The sequence below is a fragment of the Pseudonaja textilis genome, chromosome 5 (assembly GCF_049901715.1).
Source record: "Pseudonaja textilis isolate UNSWEBS1 chromosome 5, rPseTex1.2, whole genome shotgun sequence".
NCBI classification, from domain to species: Eukaryota; Metazoa; Chordata; class Lepidosauria; order Squamata; family Elapidae; genus Pseudonaja; species Pseudonaja textilis.
In genome coordinates this window covers 48,202,894-48,228,022 of record NC_141994.1, presented here as the reverse complement: position 1 = coordinate 48,228,022, position 25,129 = coordinate 48,202,894, and the positions used below count along the sequence as shown (strand labels likewise).

General features: G+C 37.5%; 1 protein-coding gene across 3 annotated transcripts in view; it reads right to left on the bottom strand.

Moving 5' to 3' along the window:
• Positions 1 to 6,600: 6,600 nt before the first annotated feature.
• Positions 6,601 to 25,129, bottom strand: part of TMEM184B (transmembrane protein 184B) — a 35,759-nt gene continuing 17,230 nt past the window's right edge. For 2 of the 3 annotated variants that reach the window (XM_087934798.1, XM_087934799.1), the window contains exons 4-10: positions 22,924 to 23,014; positions 22,308 to 22,383; positions 17,766 to 17,857; positions 16,190 to 16,359; positions 13,766 to 13,954; positions 11,599 to 11,622; positions 6,601 to 10,220 (exon numbers count right to left, since the gene is read on the bottom strand). In XM_087934798.1, the coding sequence (XP_087790924.1) occupies positions 9,979 to 10,220; positions 11,599 to 11,622; positions 13,766 to 13,954; positions 16,190 to 16,359; positions 17,766 to 17,857; positions 22,308 to 22,383; positions 22,924 to 23,014 (884 nt within the window). In that variant the 3' untranslated portion in view covers positions 6,601 to 9,978. The remainder of the gene's footprint in view (positions 10,221 to 11,598; positions 11,623 to 13,765; positions 13,955 to 16,189; positions 16,360 to 17,765; positions 17,858 to 22,307; positions 22,384 to 22,923; positions 23,015 to 25,129) is intronic. The other variant, XM_026696243.2, reaches the window with a different exon arrangement.

Here is a 25,129-nt window from a genome sequence, read left to right as displayed (position 1 = left end):
AGCATCTGCCAACTGGAACTAGGTACCCTCTAAGATCTAGATGGCTGTTGTTTAGAAGAGCCAAAAACATCTGTCTCTTCACCCAGGCTTTTAATGAAAGAGAATGAGCCCCCTCGTATCACTGAGTTTGTCATCTTTTATCTTTTACCTGTGATTGGTTTAAGTGTAAAAATTTTTTATTGTTGTGAGCCACCCAGGGTCATTGAGAATTGGGTGTTATATCAATTTTGTAATTACTAATATTAAATCCTCCTCTATGGCTGTGTCAGAGGTAGCAACGAAGATTGATAGATGGTTGGACAGTTTTTAGAAACATCTGGAGAAATTGACAGTTCATTTATGCTCTGCTCCTATACAAAGAGTGAAGCCTCATAGCAGCTGGAGACTCTACATGTCTTTAATTTCTACATTATGGTATTGAGACTATTTGTGCCAGAAAGTAAATCTCCCTTTCTCTGGAGTAGCTGTTTTGGATGCAAAGGGAGGAACAATCTATCTTGAGCCTGTGACAAACGCCCACCATGACCATGCCCACCCCCGGCCCTCCGAGGTCAAACACAACCCTGATGCGGCCCTCAATGAAATCAAGTTTGACACCCCTGATCTAGAATATATAAAAGCACTTCAGCTATATGTGGAATATGAACATGAATGGACATTCTGATATTCTTGGTGAACATCTAATAAAGCTAAAAATGGATTTAAATACATACATTAACATAGATTAATCTTAAAGATTAATATTAAAATGAAACCAGAACTTTTCCTTTTAAGATTGATAGATACGCAGAAAAGTCATGCAAGATGTGATTACTCAATCAATATGTGATTATTGTGGCAAGATTGATATAGGCGGTTCTTGATGTAAGACCAGTTGCTAAATAACTGTTCAAATTATGATGGACCCAAAGTTATTTATGACTTGCCCTTAAAGTTTCAACTGCCTGCAGTCATGTGATTGCATTTTGGGTGCTTGCAATTACTTGTCAGCACAAGCAACCAGAGCCACTTATTAATAACTAAAGTATACAAAATTATATTATTTTCTACCTATATTACAAGAATCTCCACAGGCAGCTTTCCCTCCCTAGGAACAGCCAAATAAGACTTCAGAGACTTTGGGGGAGCTCAAGCTTATACCTTTCACAGCTGTGCAACAGTGGAGGGATTCAAATATTTTTGCCACTGATTTGGTGGACGTGGCTTGGAGGGCGCACTTTGTGCACTTTTTGTGCATGCATGTGCCAAACGCACACTTTGCACAGGTGCAGAGGCATTTGCGCAGGTGCAGAGGCATTTTAACTCACCTGCTGCAAGCCTGCACGATCCCAGTCACTTCAAAAGCTGTTGCACGGCGCTGTTCTATGCCGTGCAAAGCAGCTGAGCTTCAAATTCAGCGGATAAAGGTGAGTATGGGAGCCTTGGTGGGCCCAAGAGCAGGTGGGCCCAAGAGCAGAGCAGCAGAGAGAACCAGTTTGGAGAGAACGGCTGTAAAAATTGGGTATGCCTAGTTTAGTGAAAAGAAGTCCTAGAGTGACATGATAGCAGTGTTCCAATATCTAAGGGGCTGCCACAAAGAAAAGGAGATCAACTTGTTCTCCAAAGCATCTAAAAGAAGAACAAGAAAGAGTGGTGGAAACTGATCAAGGAGAGAACTAACCAAGTACTAAGGAGAAATCTGGCAATGAGAACAATTGATCAATGGAATGGTTTGCCTTCAGAAGTTGTGGGTGCTCCATCATTGGAGGTTTTAAGAAGAATTGCACAGCCATTTATTTGAAATTGTATAGGGCAGCGGTGTCAAACTGGTGGCCCACAGGCCAGATGTGTCACATGCAGGCCACACCCACCCCACCTCTGCAAACGGGAAACCATCACGAAATGTCACGTGACAGCAACGTGATGCGGCAAGCTTGACACCCATGGTTTAGGGTCTCCTGCTTGAGCAGGGGGGATTGGACTAGAAGATCTCCAAGATCCCTTCCAACTCTGTTATTCTCTTAAAAATATCCATTGGATAAAATGGGTATGCACTTACAACCATCTAGCTCACTTAATGACTGGTTGGTTTGCTTAATTCCTATGTGACTTACTTAACAGCCATTTTAAAAGCAATTGTTTAGTCAAGTGATGTCTCAGCTTACCATCACAACAAAATTCTGGTGTCAATTGTGCTTGTAAGCCAAAATGTAAGATGGAAAGATTCAACATTGTCCACAATGGAGGAATGGCTGGTGAAATTGACAGATCTTGCTCAGATAAACTAATGTCTTTGATTAGAATGATAGCTGCAGTTACTGCTGAATAGAAATTTCGTATGGAATTTTTGTGTAAAAATAAAAATGAACTCTTGATTTCTGGTTTTGATTGGGCAGGATACTCTATGGAAAGAAGACAAACATGAAATAAATTTAGAGGATGTAGGATTTGCAGAACATGGGGACGAGGTAGATCACAGCCTACTTTTTGGTAAAACAGAAAACTGTGGGATAGATAGCATCACCACCAGATGGATTTGTTGACCAACTGCACTCAGTGTGTTGTCTTCATTGGATCTACTTAATATAAATAGAGGAAAGCATGCTGTGGAGTACCTCAAGGTTCTGCCTTAGGCCCAGTACTTTTAAATATCTTTATAAATGATATAAAGAAGGGAATAGAAAGGGATCTAATCAAATTTGCAGACAATACCAAGCTGGGAGAAATAGTCAACACTTCAGAAGAGACTCAATATATAGAAGGCTCTTGATAGACTTGAACATTGAGCCTCATCCAACAAAACACAATTCAGTCTGATAAAAGTAAAGTCTTACATTTAGTCAAGAAAAATCAAATGCACAGTATAGAATAGGCTGTACCTGACTCAACAGTTGTGACTGTGAGAGAGATCTAAGTGTCCTAGTGGATAACCACTTAAGTATGAGCCAGCTGTGTGTTGCAGTTGTCAAAAAAACAAACAAACCCAATAAAGTCCTAGAGATGGCAACAGGATCACATGATAGTACTGCACTGGTAAGACCAAAACTAGAATACTTCATCCAAGTATGGTCACCACGATACAAAAAAGACACTGAGGCCCTAAAACGTGTGCAGAGAAGTGCAGTAAAGATATTAGGGATCTGGAGGCTAAACATGCAATGATCTGTTGCAGGAATTAGGTATGTCTAGTCTACCGAAAGGACGTTGTGACTCAGTGGCTAAGACGTTAAGCTTGTCCATCAGAAAAGTCAGCAGTTCGGTGGCACTGCATAATGGAGTGAGCTCCTGTTACTTGTCCCAGCTTCAGCCAACCTAGCAGTTCAAAAGCATGTAAAAAATGCAAGTAGAAAAATAGGGACCACTTTGGTGGGAAGGTAATAGCATTCCATGCACCTTTGACATTTAGTCATGTTGGCCACATGACCACAGAGACGTCTTCGGACAGCGCTGGCTCTTTGGCTTTGTAACGGAGATGAGCACTGCCCCCTAGAGCTGGAAACAACTAGCATGTATGTGTGAAGGGATCTTTAGTCTATGGAAAAGGAATAGGGGTGACATCATAGCATGTACTTGAGTGGCTGTCCTGGAAGGGGGTCAATCTAGCCTCCAAAGCAGCTGAGGACAGACAAGAAGTAACAGGTGGAAGATCATTAAAGAGAGATCCAACCTAAGGAGAAATTTCCCGATAGAACAATTAAACAATGGAACAGCTTGGCTCCAAAAGTTGTGGGTGGTCAGTCACTGGAGTTTTCAAGAAGAGATTGGAAAGCCATTTGTTTTGAATGGTTAAGCAGGGGGTTGGACTAGATCACAGGGGTGTCAAATTGGCAGCCTGAGACCCAGATGCATCATGTGCAAATCACGCCCACCAGTGGTGGGATTCAAATTTTTTTACTGCCAGTTCTGTGGGCATGGCTTGGTGGGCATGGCAGGGGAAGGATACTGTAAAATCTCCAGAGGTGGTATTTGCTGGTTCTCCAAACTACTCAAAATTTCTGCTACTGGTTCTCCAGAAGTGATCAGAACCTGCTGAATATCACCTGACGCTCACCCTAGATCCATGAAGGGGGAAAATGTTGCAATATGTCACATGACAGCAACATGATGCCATGAGTTGGACACCCGTAGACTAGATCTCCAAGGTCCCTGTTACTCTTATGTTCGCTGATACATCTTTTTATAAAACTTGTCTTTGAGATGATAACATGTAATCTTTCTTGTTTTATTTTTTTCTATTTTAGATCTTCCTGTTGCACTTTCAGCTTTTTCACTTTTTCTGTTCTAATTTAGTTTGTTATAGTTCTTAAAATTTGTAATAAATTTTGTATTAAAATATGTATCATATTACTTCAATTTTAATTACATTACATGATGTCAAATTTAGTTTCTTGGTCGAAAGAAAAAGAACACTGACAATATATTTCATGTTTGTCAACAATGTGACAAATAGCATGCCACAAGTCAGCCATTGATACCAAGTTTTGGGGAAGTGAAAGTGTAGTCTCATCATTAGGTGTCAGTCGCCAGAAATAGTCATAGTCCTTCTAGGGACCTGGGGAAGTTTACATATATTTATATCATTGTCACTTTTGCGTGGAAAAAGGGTTGGGGCGAAGCCAAACATACTGAGATCATGAGATGTAACACAAGTTCTTGCTAAAGGAATATAGATAAAGGGAACTTCCACAATATTACCATTTCCACTTTCCAAAGTACTTTGAAATCAACCCCAAATCATTTTTACTTCTGCTGGCCTTGAAACACAGAGTAGGCAGAGAGAAGCCTAACTCAATTAGTGGAACCTGTGATTGATCAGTAGGAGAGGGCATAGAACATAATTCAGTCAGCACCTTGCTTGAAGTTGCCACTATTAACAAAAATTATCATTCCTCGCTCTAGCCAAAGAGGTATTGGTACTCCTTCCACATATTCCATTCATATTCTGTCCATTCTTTTATGTGCTGGAAAAAATAATCCAGTGGCTTAGATGCATTGAATCCTTTAGTACTGAAGCCTCTAGTCAATTACACAATCTGTTAACATTTTTGTCCAGTTTAGTTTCTTCTGTTTATATAAATAACCAGAATGCTTGCCTCACTCAATTAGCAAATTATTTTTTCCCTTCTGGATGGACTGTAACCAAGTGGGTTTGTTTTTGGTTTAACAACAATCTAAGACAGCTTTTAAAGGGGTGAAAATAAGGTGAAAAACTGCTATGTGCCTTAATGTGGTGGAAATAGAACAAGAAATGGAAAAATCTTGAAATTTTGCCTCTGAGGGGAGGAAATAAGAGAAGAATGGGGAAAAATGGTTCTCCTGTATTGCCTTCAGAGTCTGAGGAAGCACTGAGACAAGGAGGAAGAATATGCATAAGCATCTTCTTCTCCTAAGGCAGTGATGGCCTTTCCATGTTGCATGCCAAAAGTGTGTGCATGCATGCTTGCAGGCCTGCAGGCCTGCACCCATCACGCACTGCATGTGATTCCCCGGCCCCATGCGCATGCACACGCAGCCCCCCGCATTGCATGCCTCTGCTCATGCAACCCCCTATATCTCCTTTTTGTAGTTACCCGACAATCAGCTGGCTGGCGGGGTGTACGCGTGTATGCGCAGTGGGGCTCTTCCAGACAACCTTTCACGTGCCGGCAAAAGTGGCTCTGTGTGCCACAGGTTCGCCATCACAGTCCTAAGTATATGGGAAAGGTCTAAAGGTCTACCAGTGGTTGATACTTGATATCTTCCATCAGTACATTCTCTTCCCCACTCTTTACATGTTGGAGATGACTGAATTGAACAGGCACACAACTTCCTCATTTGTATGACTTAGACACGAAACAAGTCTAAGCATATAAAATTGTAATTCAAATGAAGGCATACAAAGGTTAAAATTGATACCCCTGCTCTGCCAAAATAACTGGCTAATCAGCACTTTCCAGACCAAAACACTTTATCATTTGAACCAAGTTTATCCATTTGACTAACTAGCTGTATGTAACCATACCCACCACTAGACTGTCACTGCTAGTTCTGGAAAAACGTGTTGTTTAGCTGACTTCTGACCTAGATAAACAAAATGTCTATGTGTTGGTTGGGTGTGGGAGGGCAAGGAAGCAGGAAATAAGATTCTTGGGATCAGTAAAGTTACACAAGCAAGCTATGAAAGGTTACCAGGTTACTCCTTTAGTGCCCTTTCCTGTTCTGAGTCGCCAATTCAAATCATTTTGCTCAGCTTTTTGCTGTTAATGAGCCATTAACTGAAAAGAATGATTGTATTTCTTATGTCAATATTTTAGTTCCAATAGAAGACAAAAGAATTCCCAAAATTTGAACTGAGTATTATTTCAGGCAAAGGAAATGATCTTTACTGGATTTTGAGTCCCCTTCACATTGAATCCATTATGTTAGTATAACTCTGTGTGAAGTGATTCTGTATCAAGTGGAAAATTTCATTGGCTGGAGGTACCTGCTGTTTTCAAGTGTCTTTCCCATTTGTCATGTAACCCTTTGTCTTAAAACAATTGTCTGCAACCTTTGCAAGGTGTAGAATAAAATAGAAATCACTACCTTTTTAAAAAGTAATTCCAGAAAGAAAATGAACAGAAACAGCAGAAACATATTAAATACAATCTATATTATCTCTATATCTTTATTTATCATATTTGCTTGTTTCCGCAAAGCAGTATAACATCACAAATAACAAAACAGAGACAACAGCTTGTCTCTGAACTCACATCAGTTATTATTACATGATAGGTACAAAACTAAGTAACTCTGTCTTATTATACAGTTTTTTTCCCCCCCCATTTATATACAAATATCTAAACTATATGGAAAAATAGTAAAAACAAAACTCGCAGTATGCTGCATGGCAAAAAAAAAAAAAAAACCCAAGGAGAGAGAGGAAAGGAGCTGATAGTACTGCAGTGCCAATATTATTTTGATGGGACACATGTATAAGCACATGTATTAAATGGTTGGTCTCCCAGGAACCCTAACTGGGATGGGCAATCATTGACCAGTCATCCCTTTCATCTCTTTCCTGTATGGATATACAATAAACTCTTCCCATCACGCAGCACTGTGGCTTTCATATGGCTCTATTTTTTTAAAAGTCACACTATTATTGGACCCATGGTATTTGCTTTGTGGGTATCACAACTGCTTATAGGTTGCTTCCGCGTAATCAGCTTGTACACATAGTATACATATATGTGGTACACATTAATACAAATAAAAAATAGAGCTCTCCCCAACACTGAAATATCTGCAAGTCAGTCACATTATTCACCCATTCTATTTAAAAAGGAGGCTTATGATGAAAACTTTTCACACGTGCAAGTGTTAGCAAGGTATTCTGAGAACGAGGATAGTTAGGAAAATTATTTGGAAGCAAAGTAGCGCTGAAATAAATAGAGAGACTGTGCATGCTTCAAACATTATTTGGAAGTGCATGAGAGGTTCTGCAATTCAATAAAGGAGCCTGACCTTGTTCAAGTTTCTTCAGATGCCTGACAAAAATGTTGTTGCTTTGTAAGAATCACTTTAACTTCAATGAGTGTAATTCCTTAAAGCAATAGCAACACTTTTCTTGGCTTCTACACAAGATAAAAGCTGGAAAAAGGTCCAGCTTCTTTAATAAATAGCAGAAAAATGCTAATTTCAACATCTCTTTAAAATATTGAGGTTGTATGTCATCCTATTCAATAAAAAATCCCTACTATTCCATATACATGGAATATATATATATATATATATATATATGGAGGAAGTTTTCATCATATTTTTGCTGCCATTAGTCTGTTATTTTAATTGGACATCAATTATCTAAGTTTGTGGAATTCTGGGTGCCCAGAACCAATGACAGGATTTTAAAAGTTAGCCCATATGAATATGTTGTACAAGTCAAATGAAGCAAGGCAGATGATTGTGGTGCTTACAGAGACATGTTCCTGTTCTGTCTTCCTTTCTTCATATCTCAAGTTCTCTAACTATTTCAGGCAGAAAATGTGAATGCAGCGTTTGTCCTCCATTGTTCAAATTTTCTCCAATATCTTCTGGAAAAAGGGAACTGCATTTTATGATGACAGCAGCCACAACCTCACTATCTCTCCAGGAAAAAGAATAAACAAATTTCGGCAAACTTCCCAAGTCCACACAAACACATTTTGCCAAACAAGTACAATTTGGAGAAAGGATGCTAATAATTGCTATACAAATCTGTCTTTGCTATAATGTGGCATGTGTGTGGGGGGGTCTCAGGTGAGAATATTAAGGCACAGAGAAAAGGAGCAATAGAGTCAACCCCCCCCTGAGATCCTCATATTTAGACTCTCCAGTGAAGGGGTTACAGGCACCATATGAAAAAGTGCCAAATAACCACAACACGATGTGGGAGAGCCAGCAGCTTAGAACAGAGCCAGCATTGCTGATTTCATAATCTATGCAGGAGACTCAGGAAGGGCCTAATGTTACCCCCCTTTTATGCAGCAATGTGTTAAAACAGGCACAGTTACCACACCCACAACAGCAACAAAGACGTGCAATATATTACAATTAATCTGATTGCCCTTTTCAGTTTTAAAATGTATCTGGCAAATCCAGTGGCAGCAGATTTTACTGCTTGCATAGGGGAGCTTGTGATTCTTAGACAAAAGATACATCATGCCTAATGAGATCAACATGTTTTAATCTCATGGTTTGTAGACAATAATGGCAAAGAAAATACCTACACATCCCACAGATATGTTTAGATATCTTGGCCAGACTGGAACAGAACAAGAGGAAGGGAAGGGAAAATGGAATGTTCTCCATCTTAGGCGAATTCCATCCCACTGCATTTAAAATTAACTATTAACATAGGTAAAATATTTACAGCAGAAAGGACAAATGGTAACTTGCCATAAATGTTATAGAATTTAAAGTCCAGGAGATGCAGAGTTCAAAAACAGACAGTGCAAAAGAGATTTCTGTATCACTGCGTGTACAATTGCTCCTCCAGAAGAAAACACAAATGACAAAAGGCAACCAGATTCTAACAGTGCGTACAATCACAAATTAAATTAATGGAGGAAAGCAATCTTGCACATTTGGATTTGGTATCTAGGAAGATCAGACGAGGCCTAAAGAAAAATAATTCAACATGACCCTCATCCATAATGAAACCTATATTATATGGGATACGTGCTTCTATTTATTGAGCAACTTTCCTGGGACTATGCATCCAGATTTGTATCATGGGAAGCTTTCCCTGAAATTCTGGATCATTCTTACAGAGATGTCTTTCTCTACAGATGGGAGAAACCTTGTTTTGCAGAAAATATCTTGCAGATTCTTTTGAAATACTGGGCAACCAAAAATACCCACAAATGCTATATTTCACTTCTGCATAGGGAAAAAGAATTTCTTGTCTTCCCCCATTCGCACTCTGGATCTTTTGCAAAGACTAATTGCATATATCGCACTATTAATTAAAATAAATCCTGCCCACAATGAAAAACTTAATAGAACGAATTAACGGGGCAATAGCTAAGGATGACTGTTTATCTTCAATCAGAATTATGAGGGTAGAGATACCTTTTCATAATAGAGTACAGAAAGGAAATTTTCTGCTAGTTTCATTTCAAATAATTTAGCAAATGAATAAAGATACAGCCTCATTTATTGGGAAACATTTGTCTGATTTTTGTATTACCAGCCCTTTGCCTTACCAATAACATAAAAACTATTAAAATGTGTTTTACTCATCTTACACCTCTGTTCTAGGCTACAATTTAGTATTCTTTTATTTTTATTTTTCTTTATTAAGTGAAATGTGGACTAGGTAAGCTTTTAGAAAAGAAAGTCCATACCACCCGCATTAGCCACAATGGTCCTTGCTTACAATTGGCATCAGAAGGTGCCCAATCCTGACTCGAGCACCATGTAAAAAAGGAATATAACCTGTTTTCTAGTTCAATAAATAAAAGAAAGTTCCAGGCTATGGCATGGTCCACCAACCCCTTAAAACTCATCATCCGAGCTCAAAAGCAGGGTCTTCTCATTGTCACGGACACCAGAGGTGCTATGAGAACGTGAAATGATGTGACTGCCATTCCGCCATGCTGGTCCATGTTCCAGGGTGGACTGCTGTGTGTATTGCTGGTAGGCTGGGGAGAAGTTATGGATAGCATCCTGGACAATATCGTGGGGGTTCATGGTCTCCTTAAGGCTGCTAGAGATGCTCTTCATTGGGGCACACCGTCCTAGAAAGAAACACCGCATATGAAAAACCGAAGTTTTTCTCCAGCTATCCCATAAACCTTTTCAAAAACTACCTACAGAAGTTTTTCCTAGTGCCCATATATTAACAAGGGCATGAATTAGGCAGGAATTAATTTTGACAACTAAAGAATTTGGATACTACCTCAAATTTGGAGTAAATGTATTTTAAGTATATTTTGGGTTTTTTTTTTTTCAGTTCTTTCATAAAAAATATTGACTCCAACTCTAAATCTTATCTTTGTAAGCTGCCCAGAGTAAATTTTCTTAAATAAATACATAAAACTATAAAACTTTATTTCTTTAGCATATAATTTGAAGTAAGTGGGTCATTTTATTGTTGCTCCTGTTAAAAAGCTCCTGTAAGTTGTGAATCATCTAGAGATCTATCATAAATTAGAAAATCTATATTATGCCTACCAATGGTGTAGATCCGGGGTCCTCAACTCCGAGGCCATAGACCAGCCCTGGTCTGCAGCACGCCAGGAACCAGGCCATGCAGATGAGCAAAGCCCCATCTGGGCACGTGCGGGATGTAGGTAGTGTGCAAAACCAACCCCCCCCCCCATCCGCAAAAAATTCTCTATAGAACCAGTCCCTGGTGTCCAAAAAACTTAGGGGCCGCTAGTGTAGATCACATAGTTACCGGGGTGGGATGGGGGAGAATAATGCCTTTGCTACTTTTATTCACAATATGTCTACTATGATTGAACTAAAACAGTGAAGTAAAAAAGATCATCAGGATATTTTGGATAGTACACTATTGCAATTAAAGAAACAAAAGCTGTTATAATCTTCAGTATAGATATTTTCCAGAGGTGTGGGCATATTCCAAATGGTCCTTGCTTAGCACCAGAAACTCTCTATAAAAAGGAAACAGCAACTGACTGCCAACATACGATTTTACCTTGGTGTTCTCCCTTAACTCCATGGGAAGTATACAAATGGCAATCATGTGACTGCAGAACGCTGGGATGATCATAAATTGATAAATTAATGGTCACTAAATGAGGCAGTTAGTAAGTGAGGACTACCTGTCATCTACTGCAGCAAAAGCCATAGTGTTTCATATCATTTTATCTACTAATACTTCACTACTAAAGGCATACTGAGTCATATTGCATACAAACCCATTAGAGACGATCTTCAGCTGTAGGTTTTTTTAAAGTTTTAATTACAACTGTTCCTATCAGGCAGAACTTTTGTAGTGTTCAGGAAATATGTTTAATGAGGCCTTTCGCTATTTCCCCAAAGTACAAGTATTCGCTGCTTCTAAAATATGATTTAGGAGAAATAGTGCAGGAAGCTGAAGTATCTCAACAATAAAGAAACAAACAAATGCAGAGAGAGCTTGGCACCTACCATATGGACCATATGATGGAACAGCTGCGCCAGATACCAGAGCCCAAAGCAAAGGAAAAGAGAAAAAGGAGGAGAGAAAAAAAGAGGAAGATATGGGAAACAACAGTCTGAAATGGCAAGCAATTCTCAGGTTGTATAGCAAGTTGAAATCTTTACTCTCACCCTCCACCCAATTTCACCAAAGCTCTTGACCCGGAAGTCTTACTCAAGCAATACATGTAAAAAAAAATTCTATACAATCAATGCTGAACAGCACAATTGAAATACTAATAAAGGAGAATATTTGTAGCTCAGGGTTGAAATAAGAGGGGGTCCTTGGTGTTCTCTGAGCTTGGTTATTTTCTTGCAGCTGTTTCATTTCCCAAACATCAACAATGCTAGTAAGGAGTGGGGTTTCTCCTCAATATAAATTCCAGTTGAGATGTTTCTTCTCAATATAAATTCCAGTGGCTTGCCCTGTCAGTGTTGGTGGGAGTGGTTTTAGTTATTCTTTGATTGGCCTGTTTACTATTAGCTTCTTCGGCGGTTCCTCGATTGGGGTACCGTTTACTTCTTTGACACCAAGACAGGGATGGGATTCAAATTTTTTAACAACAGGTTCTGTGAGCATGGCTTAGTTGGTGGGTGTAGCTTGGTGGTCATGTTATTGCCTGGACATGGCCAACTCAATATCACTCACATCAAGGCACGCATCTCCTTGCCTGGCCTCTCATGACTGTGGGGATGCTGCAGCAGTCATAAGTGTGAAAAATGGTCATAAGTCACTTTTTTCAGTGCCATTGTAACTTTGAATGGTCACTTCACACAAGCAAAGTACCAGCAAAGGAGGAAAAAAAACTCCAGAGATGTTCCTGAGACAGGAAATCTACTCCTGCCAAGAATGTAATAAGGGTTAACGGAGAGGCAGTTTCTGTAAGCAACACCAGAATGTTTCCTTCCTGCCTTCCTTACAGGATTAGGCCAGTAATTTCTTCTAACAACTGGTTCTCTGAACTGCTTAGAATGTTAACAACCGGTTCTAGTGAATAGGTGTGAACCTGTAGAATCCCACCCCTGCACCAAGGTTAATATCAGACCAACAATCAAAAAGTAAACATATTGCAATCAAGGAATTGACAAACATGCTAGCAGCAAATAGGCTAATCAAAGAATCCCCAAGACCACTCCCACCAACACTGACTGGACAAGCCATTAGGACCATGATGGTGAACCTATGGCATGTGTGCCAGAAGTGGCATGCAGAGCTATTTCTGCGGAACGTGAGCTGTCACCCGAAACAGATCCACTGCGCATGCCCATGCACCTCCCGCCAGCCAGCTGATTGTTGAGTATCTGCCGTGCATGCGTGGGGCACGCATGGGAGATGCATGCGCAGAGGCACATGGCGGGGTCGCACATACATGCACATACGTGCATGGTGTGCAGGGGTCATGTGCACATGTGCAGAAGCACGCGGTGCACATGGGGGTTGCGCACGCATGCACAGGGGTTGCGTGATCATTGCATTACGATGACGAAAAGGTTAGCTATCACTGAACTAGAACACAAACTAAGAGGAAACCTCACTCCCTGCTAGCACTGATGATGTTACCTAGTTTGGATAATTAAACTGCTGCAAGAAAACAGCCAAGCACAATGAGCATCAAGGACCCCTTATAATAGAAATAAAAGCACTCACCCCACTTTTAGTATTAAAAAAGAAAGTGAACATCAGACTTTAATGCTGACTGTCTGTATTTAAATCTTTGGAGATGTGTTCTAATGGTCAAAATACAACTTGGCTTTCCTGTGCCTTCAATATTTCTACTCTCTTCATTTTAAGACTGTTATTCCAAAACGACTTTTCTTATTTTCACATAGATGCACAATTCAACAGGGATATGCCTTCTAGTTGCCTTTTGCTCATTTCATAATCTATGCAGGGGAATCCTTGTTAAGTCTATAAAACTGCTGGTGGAACTCACAGGACAGTGACCTATAATCCTACATCCTACATAAAATGGTCTTTCACTTCTATGTAGTGATGTTCAGAGAAATGAAAACCAGATCTGGTACAAATCTATGATCAAATACAACAGAAGGAAAACACATTCTATTTTTCAAATGAAGTATTCAGAAATTGAATTAAGTCAGCTTTTTATTGCAAATTCAGTAATGACCTCCATACCTTGTGCATCAAGATGCTTGTCTGCATAGACCTTGTAAGTGAATGCATACCGCAGAGCAATAGCTGCAAAGAACATTTCCACGCAGATGATGAAATCCTGATAGCCAGCCGCTACGGTCCCCACAGATACATTGGCCGAGCGGATCTTAGGGATTGCACCACACTTCTCCAAAATGGCCAATAGCATCCCTGAAATGAAAGGAATATTCTGAAGTCCCTTTCCCCAGCGTATTCATTTTTGCATGTTTTACTGTGGATTATTATTCATTGCTGATATCTTAGTACAAACATTTCTCATTACGATTATCACTGATTTTGGTTCATGTTCTCATTCATTTTAGTTGTTAAATCTTTTTGCTTAATGTATTTTGTTTCATTCTATTCCCTCTCCCTCTCTTTCCCTCCCTCCCTCCCTTCACCCTCTCTCTCTCTTTTTGGGGGGAGGGGGAAGGTCATACTGTTTCTTTCATCAGGGAGCAATGGTTTTAAGTTAAAGAAAAATAGATTCACACTGAAAAGTAAAAGATAAGAATGGTTTAACAATGAAGCCAATTATCTAGAAAGTTAACCTTCATTGCGGCATTCACAACTACATTGTGTAGATGATTTCATTTCAATTACTATGCGAAGCAAGGAGTTGGACTCTATGATTTAAATGTTCCTGTGTTTTTATTCTACTACAGTTTATTCCAAATCTCAAAATAGAATATAACAATATAAAAGAGAGTGTATAATATACTTAATGTTCAACTTTGTTTTTAACTTCAGGGTGCAATTAGTAGCAAAACCAAAAATGAAAACAAATGAACTAGTTAACTGTTAAGTGTTTGGGGAAGGAGATGTATTTTTACTTCTTCCTAAACGATAGGAGCCAAATGCAGCTCCTTAGGGCAGTCACTGCATACAATCAGCTAAAAGAAAGTTGCAGTCGATATATTAGTCCGAACTGTGCAAAAGTGCTCTTCACCTCAGTTGCAAAATCAGTGATAGTTGAGGGTCATGGAGGACTCCCAAACTGTAAACCAGGGGTGTTAAATTGAAGGCCCAGGGTGCTTAGATCTGGCCCATGGGGCCATCCTGGAAACAGCAAGGGACCAGTTTACAGTGCCTCTGCCAATGAAAGAAGAGCTGGGGGGGGTCTGCACGTGGTCCTTGCAAGCTCAGTTTTCACTGGCAGAGGGTTGCAGGAAGCTATCGCGGCCAAAAATGGAGCTTGGCAGGCCGTTTTTGCTGGTACTCGGGCCCCCAAAGGTGCCCCCTGACATGAGTGACTTCGAGCTGGCCACGCCCACTACGGCTCCCAAGGTCAAACACAACACTGATGTGGCCCTCAATGAAATAGAGTTTCACACCCCTGCTGTAAACCTACTTTTTCTGGGGGACTCCAACCCAATCCAGAGATAATCTCAACCCCAGAGTTCAACTTTCTTTTCTCCTTACCAAGAGACCTCTGTTTTCTCTGAATTTAATATCAGCATTTTTTTCAACATACAGCTCATTATTGAGATTTAGTCTGTGTTAAAAGGTAACTATTTCTTCTTTGGAGTTAGAACATAGGGAGCAGTTGAGCTGAATAGCATCCTATTCCAAAGAACCAAATGACCTCTCCCAGTAGTTTCACGTAGCATAGGAAATAAGACAGAACCCGTGGCCTATGTTATTAAACCATACTTCTCTAGAAGTATGACACCACCTGACACCTCTTTCTATACTTCAGATAAGATGAAGGATCTGAACCACTGTAAACAACAGTCCATGTCTGACGGCCTAAAAGAGTAAACTTCAAAAAAACCCAGTTCAGATCAGAATCTGTTTAGGAAAGACAGTGCTGATGATATATCTTTAAAAAGTTTTTAAAAACCCTTCTATGTCTGTTTATGCCATCCAAAAACTGGAGTGATGACTAATCACTCAGAAAAGTAATTATTTATATTATACAAGACATGATGTCAGGTTTTCACTCGCCAATCCAGGCTTTCATTTGTTATGGTTTTATGTTAATTTGAATGTAAAACATAGATATGGTAACCAGTGGTTGATTATGTATATTGTGTACCAATCCAGAAAGGATGCTAAATTCAAATGGGGGATTTATTGCACAAAGTACAATGAATAAACTTAAGTATATATTCTAAAAACTGCTGCAGGATTGATTTGTTTATTTAGCACCTTCTATTCATGAAAATTGGAAATAATCTGATTCTCAAACTTCCTGGCTTGACTGAATGGATTGCCTTAATACACCAGAGTGGAAGGATTAAATAAGAGGTCTGAATTATAACTGATTTATAAATGAAGTCAACATACAAAAATGGCACTGGAAATAAAAAAAGTCAAATGTAACATTATTCAATTATAAGGAGCTACTAAATGTTCCCAATTATTTGTGCCTGCGAGTTGTAAGCATGTATATTAATATCTCACCTTGCCAAAAGGACAGGAAAATAACAGACTTGACCATGAAAAATTTTAGGACAGGACTATAAGGACTGAGAAGTTCACGGGTGGCAAAATAGAAGAGGAAGAGGGCATACAAAGCCAAGCTGACTGAAATATTGTAAATGATTGTCACATAGAGATATCCACTTGTGACACTGGAAAGGAAAAAAAAGAACATGTCAATGTTTTTAGTACTGTTTATCTTAAGAAAAGTTACAGTGTAGACTTTCTCTTAGCCAAATATAACCTCCAATCACTAAAAAATGGGCCATTGCCAAGAGGCACACACAGGTTAATTGTTTCTATAATATTATGGTAAGCCCAATTAAAAATATATTGAATTGTCCTAAAAAGAGTAACAGTGATGTTTTACTGAACAGTGAAACCAGTGAAAATGAAAATTGGGGAAATGGCCTTATGACTGAATCTGCACATAACTGCTCCATATTCCAAGAGGCTGTATTATGGCAGCTACATTCAACTCAATGGCTACTGGGTTATGCCAAAAGTTTTTTTGTCCAACTCATTAGTTACATCTATATGAACTGGGTGATTCCATCATGCCTTAGGATTTGGATGACATCAGGGTGCTAATAATGCTTAGCTGTTATTTTTCCCTGATGCCAGAATCAGGTAGAACTGTACAGATGCTGGGACAATGTCTAGAGACCACAAGAAGTCTACAGAATTATCACAGAATGGACAGCTAGGTTGTTGGAAGAAATATGATTTAGGAATTATATTATACTGGTTTTAAAGAAGTAATATTGATAGGCAACGTGTATTCAATCCAAAATCAAGATGTTGGTAATAATGCTCAAATCTGTAATGCTATGAAGCTTTGGTATCTGATGAAGTATTAGATTCTGTATGCACTTGATTTATTAAGCTCTAAATGGTTTTGCTCTGTTTATCGTTGGGTGCAGTACAATGTGTGAAGTTCTGGCTGTGGCACTCCAATTATGGAATGTAATTCCCCTTTCCAGAATTTAAGTCACTGCCAACACTTCTTTTGTTCTGAAGTCAAATGAAGATCATATGATACTAATCTAAGGTTTTGTATTTAAGATCAGCTCCATTTATAATCTGGTTTATTGTCTTTTTGTTTTGTTCTATCTGAAGTCCACTAATATAAGGCACTTATATTCACATAAATATATATAATACATAAATATAGGGCCTGAAAGTATCTGAAGAAATACTAATTACAGGCAGAAAAACATCCATGCTTGATCATGTACAAAATCAATATACTGTTTTCCCCCTATCTTCTGCCCATCCGGTCTGCAATAATATAAAATACAATGCCAAAATAATTATTTGGCTCTGATCTTTCACCTCTAATACTATTGTTATTATTATGCTACTCTCTCTTATGCACATAGTCTTCTTTTGTTCTCACAGTTCTTATGGCAAAAGCATTCACTGTTTACTAAAACTAATTCCCATTCAAAGCTTTATTTTGTTGGCCAGTGATTGCAATAAAGACTTGATTTGTTTTCACATGTCAGGTATGTGTTATTTAACAAAGAATTAAATTACAATTAAACTATTTACTTACTCAAAGTCTCCATCCTGGTACTTTCCAAATGCCTGAAGAACAACTGTAATAATTGCCATGAGGGGCTTTACCACACAGAATTGCAGTGTGGCCTGGAGAAAAGGAAAACAGAAAGGCAGACAAAAATGAGGATAAGAATATACAGAGGTAGACTTCTTTAATCTTCTCCTTTATGCGTAATTCCCAATATTGTTGTCAAGGTTGACGCGCAAAACACTTCTTTCTGCTTGTAGCTTGAAATATGGAAGGGGGGAGGGGTATGATTGGAATGTGTGGGAAGTTGGGAGGGAGAGAAGGAATTTAAGTTAGCCATTTGCAGCTTGACAAAATTGTACAACCCCAAGGTTATGAGCTGAAGACTTTTGAAAGGTGCAGACTGTTTTCCCAAAATAAAATGCTTGACCTGGATTGGTGGACAATGAACACTGGGCAGCGGGAAATCATAATGCTGCGCTTTGCACCAAAACTTTAGAACTGGCTTTTCTTCTTCTGTGCCTGTATGGATCTATCAGTAAAGTTTTACTCTTGGTAATAAAAATGTCCCAGGAGTTTGCTGTGCATGCCAGAGGGACAGTTGACCATTGCTCACCAGCAGGATTGGGAATTGTGAAACTGTTGTCCCAATGCATCTCAATCATCCAAACCTGGGTTCTTTAACTCTGATCACCTACTTTCTTTCATTCTTCTGTTTAAGCAGATGGTTTGAATACTAATTAACTGTACTTAAGGTAAAAAAAAATATGGCTGATGTGACTTCTCTGACTTAAATTCTATAAGACAGAGTCAGACTTTGCTCTATACTTGATTCCCAAAGTGGAAAAGCGTCCATCTTGGAGGAACAGAACTATAGGTTATGAGGCAGTTCAAGAAATGTAGCACATATACAAGTTATTCGAAGCTGAGTTCAATTTAAAGGCAAATTTTGTGAATAAAGTACACAAAAAACTTCCTTGAATTCAAAGAACCTTTGCCTACACAAAAAATTAGATACTTCACAGCAATCTAGACTCTCAGATCATTATTTTACAAACATAGATTAATACAAATAAAATTAATACAGTACTTAAAAATAGCAGACCGAAATTCACATAGATCAAGGAAAAAACCCTGTCAGATTCATACATAACTTCATACTCCTGTACTATTTATTGGCAGATACATAAACCTAGCAATAGGCAGATCATATACTATATAGATTTTATTGGATTTCTTGTATTTGTTTCTTTTGTTAAGATTTTTTTAAAAAAAATTTAAAATTGCTAACGATCATTATTGTCAAGGGTGTTCTAACCCTCATTTATTTATTAAATTTGTTTTCCACTGCTTATTAAAATAAAGCAGTGATTTTGTTTATTGTTGGAAGGGAGGGAACAATACTAGCGAATATTGGTCTAAGTGACTGCCTAAATAGCACTTTAGAAATGTTTTAGCTATGTACCATGCTATCTTAGACTAGGGTACTAGATCTTTGAGAAGCCTGTGAAATGATTCAAGTATGGGAAATGTTAGCTATATGTCTTGGATGCAGCTGAATGTAAACTAGACCTAACAATCACAGAGGAATTCAAAAATGAGTAGGACTATCATATCTAGGCTGCAAAACACAGGCAACCTCTCAATGGTATCTCAGAGATACAGAAATGTTTACTTTATCTCAGAGATACAGAAATGTTTGCCATTTTATGTCATCCTGATGTTTTGCAGCCCAGATATAATCTACCTAGTGAAACTGTAAGATAGTTTCAAAGGAAATACTTTTTATAATATACACACTAGAAGCTGCCTATTCAGTCAGACAGAAAAGAAAGTCAAAAAAAAGGTTTGTTTTTGATAATTCTTGAATGATGATCATAAGACTTGACGAGATTAAAATTTAAGCACAATCCAAACAGTGAGTCATAATCAACTTGTGAACTGGAACATGTCAAGCTAATTGTTAAACTGTGCATTTGAGCTTCTTCTTCTTCAGTCTGGGTGCTGTTTAATCATTTTCCTGTAGTCCAATACCACAAGTGTTTATTTTTAAGCACTTCCTCGTGAAAAAAGTATTAAGACATAGTGGAAGAACAAGTGGAAGCAAATGACCTACACAACTACCCAGTCATCAGGCAGATGTCTGAGAAAGTGACAAATCAAAGCCTATGATGGCTCTTCAGAATCTCTTCACCTATCACTTTCTGAGACCTAAGAATGCCATTTTTGCCCGAGGCAAACAGAATGTCAGGAGAAAGCATACAGCAGCTCCTTGTTCCTAGAAATGAATGGATTGATGATCCAGTCAAACCTGTAGTTTCAACCGTTGTTTTCAAAGAAACTCTTTGTTATCCATGTAAGCAATGTACATAATTTCTTCAAGCCAAACTTTTGAGTTGTAAACAAAAATTAAAGGATCACAGCCTTTTCGTTATGACCTGTCTTCTTACGCATATACTGTTCAGCATACATAAACATTAAACATGTTCATTTTAGTATTCACAAATTACTACTTAAACTATTAAATTCTTCAACAATTTGTCAGTAGTAGGTAGATGTGAAAGAAGAGCGAACTCAAAATAATTACAGCAGTAAAAGCAATAAGCCATACTAAAAGTTATGCATGGTTAAATCATACAATGTTTCTATGTTCCCATGAAATGGATATGACTGTCGAATATCAATTGGTTAAAATGAACAATTACTTCAGAACAACCATCCTGATATTCAGTTATCTTCCTGTTCCTGCACAAGTCTCCTTATTTTTTCAGTGAAGTAGCATGTCAGTTTCTTCTATTGCTGGAAGCTTCCAGAAGAGGTACAGCTAACTGAAGATGTCTCTGCAAAAGTGACACCAACAATTGCAGAAAAGTCCAAGGAAGTGGTGAATAGACCTGTTCATTGAAACATCTCCAGATAAGGAGACAACAGGTGGTCACCATATATGCTTTCACCCATGCAGAGATTTCAGGATGATTTTTTAATGGACTTGTGTGTCAGGAGATGGTGGGATTAGCCATCTTGCTCACAAGTCCAGCAGAGACTTTCAAAGGACACTAAGTTTGTAAACTTCATTTTCTAATCACTTTTAAAAATAACTGATTAACTACTTCTTAGTGACTTTCAGAATGAAAAGTTTGAAAATGTCAGGTGAGTTTATGTTTAATCCTGAATGAAAAAAACCTTTAATTATAGCCTTAAGAAACCAAAGAGTCTGAAATAAACAACAAAAACCTAAATTTGTATCTTAGAAATATATAAATGGACCAAGGGTCCAGATAAATTTGGAACATTTAAACTTTTACAAAATGATTTTGGAAATAATTATAAAGTACAAGCTGCTCCTCATGAGAAATATGTTGTTTTGTTTTGATTGTTTTGATTTTTATAAGATATAGGCATAGACAAACAATTTCATGATTTCAAAAACAGGAAGAGTCAAAAATGAGAAGAGTCTAAAGATTTCAGGTAGAGGAAAGATATATAGGCCTGAAATATTGTTATGAAGAGATTTCTGAAGAATGAAATCCAAAAATAGTAGCTGCAATATCAATAATGTCAATAATGATGTCTCTTCTATGGGTGGATTATGTCCAAAAATATTATTGAAGAAACGTCAGATGTAAAACAAATTTTATCTGACAAAACAAGAGATGGTATCAATACTGGATGACAGGCAAAGAAAATTATTTAGAAAAGGATGTTTCATGGGACATACAAAAGAAACTAAAAAATTATGTGCAATGGGATAAATAAGAAATGAAAAGGAATCAAATCCTACAATAAAGTTTGAATTAAAGATTAAGACTGCTAAAAGCAAAAGAAACAGAATGTTGCTTTGTTGATCAAAAAATAAGATATGCTGTTACTTCTGGCTATTTTTTTGGACTTTCTGCTGACACCAATACTGAAGGTGATAAATATTTATAACTTTAGAGAAGGCAAAAAGTTACTAAGTTACTAATTTGTTATACATTTGTTGTTATTGGAAATCACTTCTCTTATTTTCTTAGTTATATTCTTATTTTCCCCTTTCTTCTCCCACTCTTTTTCTCTTTCCTTGCACTTTCTATTTTCTTGTCTTTAAGTCTAGTTTGGATTAGTTTTTATTACTATAATAAATTTTTAAATAAAATTATATACCAAAAAGTTTCTTCAATTGCAAGGCTCTTGGCTGAAAACTGAAGTGACAAATCATGTTAGTGCAGCTAGTGAATTTCAATTCATAATTTTCTGTTCCATAACTTGCACTTCATTGCCACAAACTCATGGCTTAAACGGGAACTTAATAATTTTGTTTTTTTCCTAGTTCTAATTTTTAAAGTTATCACAAACAGAGGACTAAATTTCCATAACTACTTGTATGATTTGAAATTAAAATATTATGAGAAGAAGGAAAGAATTTCCTGGATACATCACTCATATCAATCAACACTGAAGTCAAACCTCAAGCAATGAGATAAATCTTGAAGAATCTCAAGAGTTCCCCCTTGAAATATGCCATGGATGAGAAAAGAAAAACACTGTGATAGTACTTGAGTTTTTCAGTTTGATACTGTTAATCCATACCTGTTTACAAAATCTCAGAAAACCAATCGAGTATGTCTTTCCCCATAAGCAACAAGTCCCATACATGCAGCTGGACCTAAAAGCAACAAAACAGTCTGTCAAATTAGAATAAAATAAATTTTTATGAGGAACTAGATTAATAAAAATAAATATATGTTTATGCATATAACAAAGGAATGACAATATGGTACCTCTTTTAAGTAAAATCAATCAAAGAAGCAAATAAATAAATAGGCACACAAATATTTCTTTCACTCATGCCAAATTAAATCTGGAAGATTCAATACTCCTTTCACTGCTCTAAGACAAAACTCTCACTAATTTTAACAGAGCTACACTACATTATTTGTATTTCCAAAGTATTGCAAATTCCACAAGTTCCCAATGTGGAACACATTAATTTCAATGTTAATTTGAAATAGGAACAGAGACAGAAATGGTGTTGGACAATGTGAATGCTTAAAATTAAATTCTGGATGGATTAAGAGCAAAAAGGCTCCTAACATTACAATCCAATCCAATTAATCAACCAGCTGAAAGCACCTCTTTCAAATCTCCTGCAGTCCTAAAATATATAAAATATGCATATGTATATATTTAGATACCAAATACTCACTCTATAGGCTTTCCTCTAATCTCAGACATGATGGAACTCTCTCCACCTAGGTACTCATAGCAGAGGCTAAGAAAGTTATAGATGACAAAAGCTGCAAAAAGGAAAGTGGGGGGCGGGGAGGAAGGAAGGAAAATAGAAAAACATAGATTAAACTAGTAAAATATCACTCACTGTAAGCAAAATATCACTGTAAGAATGAGTGTTTGAAAAATGCCCTCCATTTTTGCATGTGCTTGTCATTTTTAAAAATCTGTTGTTTTAATAATGGGATGTGCTCTTTTAAATGGCTCATTAAAAAAAAGTTTTAGAGATATGGTGGATGCTGCTAAACACTATAATACAAAAAGGCTATTATTGGCAGCTACAGCAAATAAATAGCTGAAGATAAAATTATTTGCTTGTTGCCAGAGCTAGCAGAGTAAACAGAAATAGTGGGGAGAAAGCAATAAGGAAATCTATACAGCATTTCATAATATATACATCCATGTATGTAATTATCATTAAATGAAATTAGAAAACAATCAATTAATGTTTCCACTAGACAAAATTTATCTCAAAATTATTCTGACTGAAGCACCTTGAGCAAGCAAGTCGGATTCTACAATGATCTCTATGTTCTCTAAAAAGAAATCCAGATCAGAATTTTAGATAATTGATAATTTACTATTCAAGCAAGGATGTACATAAAATTCACGATCCACCGTTATACTGTCAAACCAGCCATTTTGAAAGTAGTTATGAATTCTGAGCATTGATTTGTTCTTTTAGAAAGTGCTCTGCAACCAAAAGAAAAACTGCAGCATTCAATAAGTAACATGTTCAGATGTCTTTTTCACTGCAACATAAACATATTTTTAGAATCATAGTGCTCCCTAGTGTCTGTGACATTGTTAGTATGTTTAATGAAGAAGTGACTTAACAAGGTTTCTTATCCAAATACTAGTCAGCTATTACATGCTAAGCCTGTTCATAAAAATAAAAATCTACCCTTTAGGATAAAATAGCATATTTTAGCCTGATTATCACATTTGAACATTAACCCAGCATTTAAAGGTTCTTATAAAAAGAACAGTCTATGTTTCTGCCCACCTAGAATAATAGTAGTTTCTCAGAACTCATAATATAATTTGGTGAGTTCCTAATTCAAATCGGTCTCTCATCCAAAGCGAGCAGATGCCACCACCAGCCCATTGTAACAGTTTACGTGTCTATTTTCAAAAATTATTGAGAATATATACATGAGGCCTTTCAACAACTGAAATGTCACATACTCCTATCAACGGTATAATTAGCTTTAGTCTTAGTTAACTGAATAAACCATTATGAAATAATAAACTTCTAACAATATATGCTTATTTTAACACAGCATATCTTCTCAACAGAAAGAAAGTGTCATTCCTTTTTTGGACCCTATTTTATTTGTCCAGTATTTAAGCTATGGTATATTTTCCCAATTTATGTTTTGCCAATTTACTGACTTGCCAATGGATTGTTGCTGGATGTTTCAACTATCATATGACACACCGAATTGCAGATATGAGGGTCTTAATTCTTTTATCCTGTAATTATGGGCCTACTGTAGATGCCACTATGATTCAATTCCATATTATTTACATGCAACTGACATGACATGTGCAGGATGTTGGCTCTTATACACTTCCTTCTTTGATAAGAATAAATAGTAAGAATGACATGAAGGAAGGTAGGAATGAGTGCCTTCCTGAAAGTATTTGGGTGACTATCAGAGGAAAACTAAATGACATTGCCATAGGCATGTGCTATAGAACACCCAACCAAGCAGAGGAAATAGATGGGACTCTTTGCTAATCAGTTAGCCAAGGTGTGCAAAAAACACACTATAGTAATGAGAAGTTAATTATCTTTACATCAACTTGGAAAAAAACTCTGCAGTGAGTAGATCAAACAGATTTCTTCTTATGAGCCTAGCTGACAACTATGTCACCTGAAAGGTGGAGGTGGAAACTAGACTAGAGGATCAGCTATACTGGATTTAATCCTAAACTAATAGGGATGGAATGATTGAAGGAGTGGAAGTTGTAGGAATTTCGGGGAAGAATGAATGTAGGAGATAACTGGGCTGAGCCTGAGGGAGGGGTCAAATGCGTCCTCAATCATGAGTCCCTTTGTGCCCACCTTCAACCCACTTTGAATTTCATTAACTTTTATCTACTGCCAACTCGCTTTG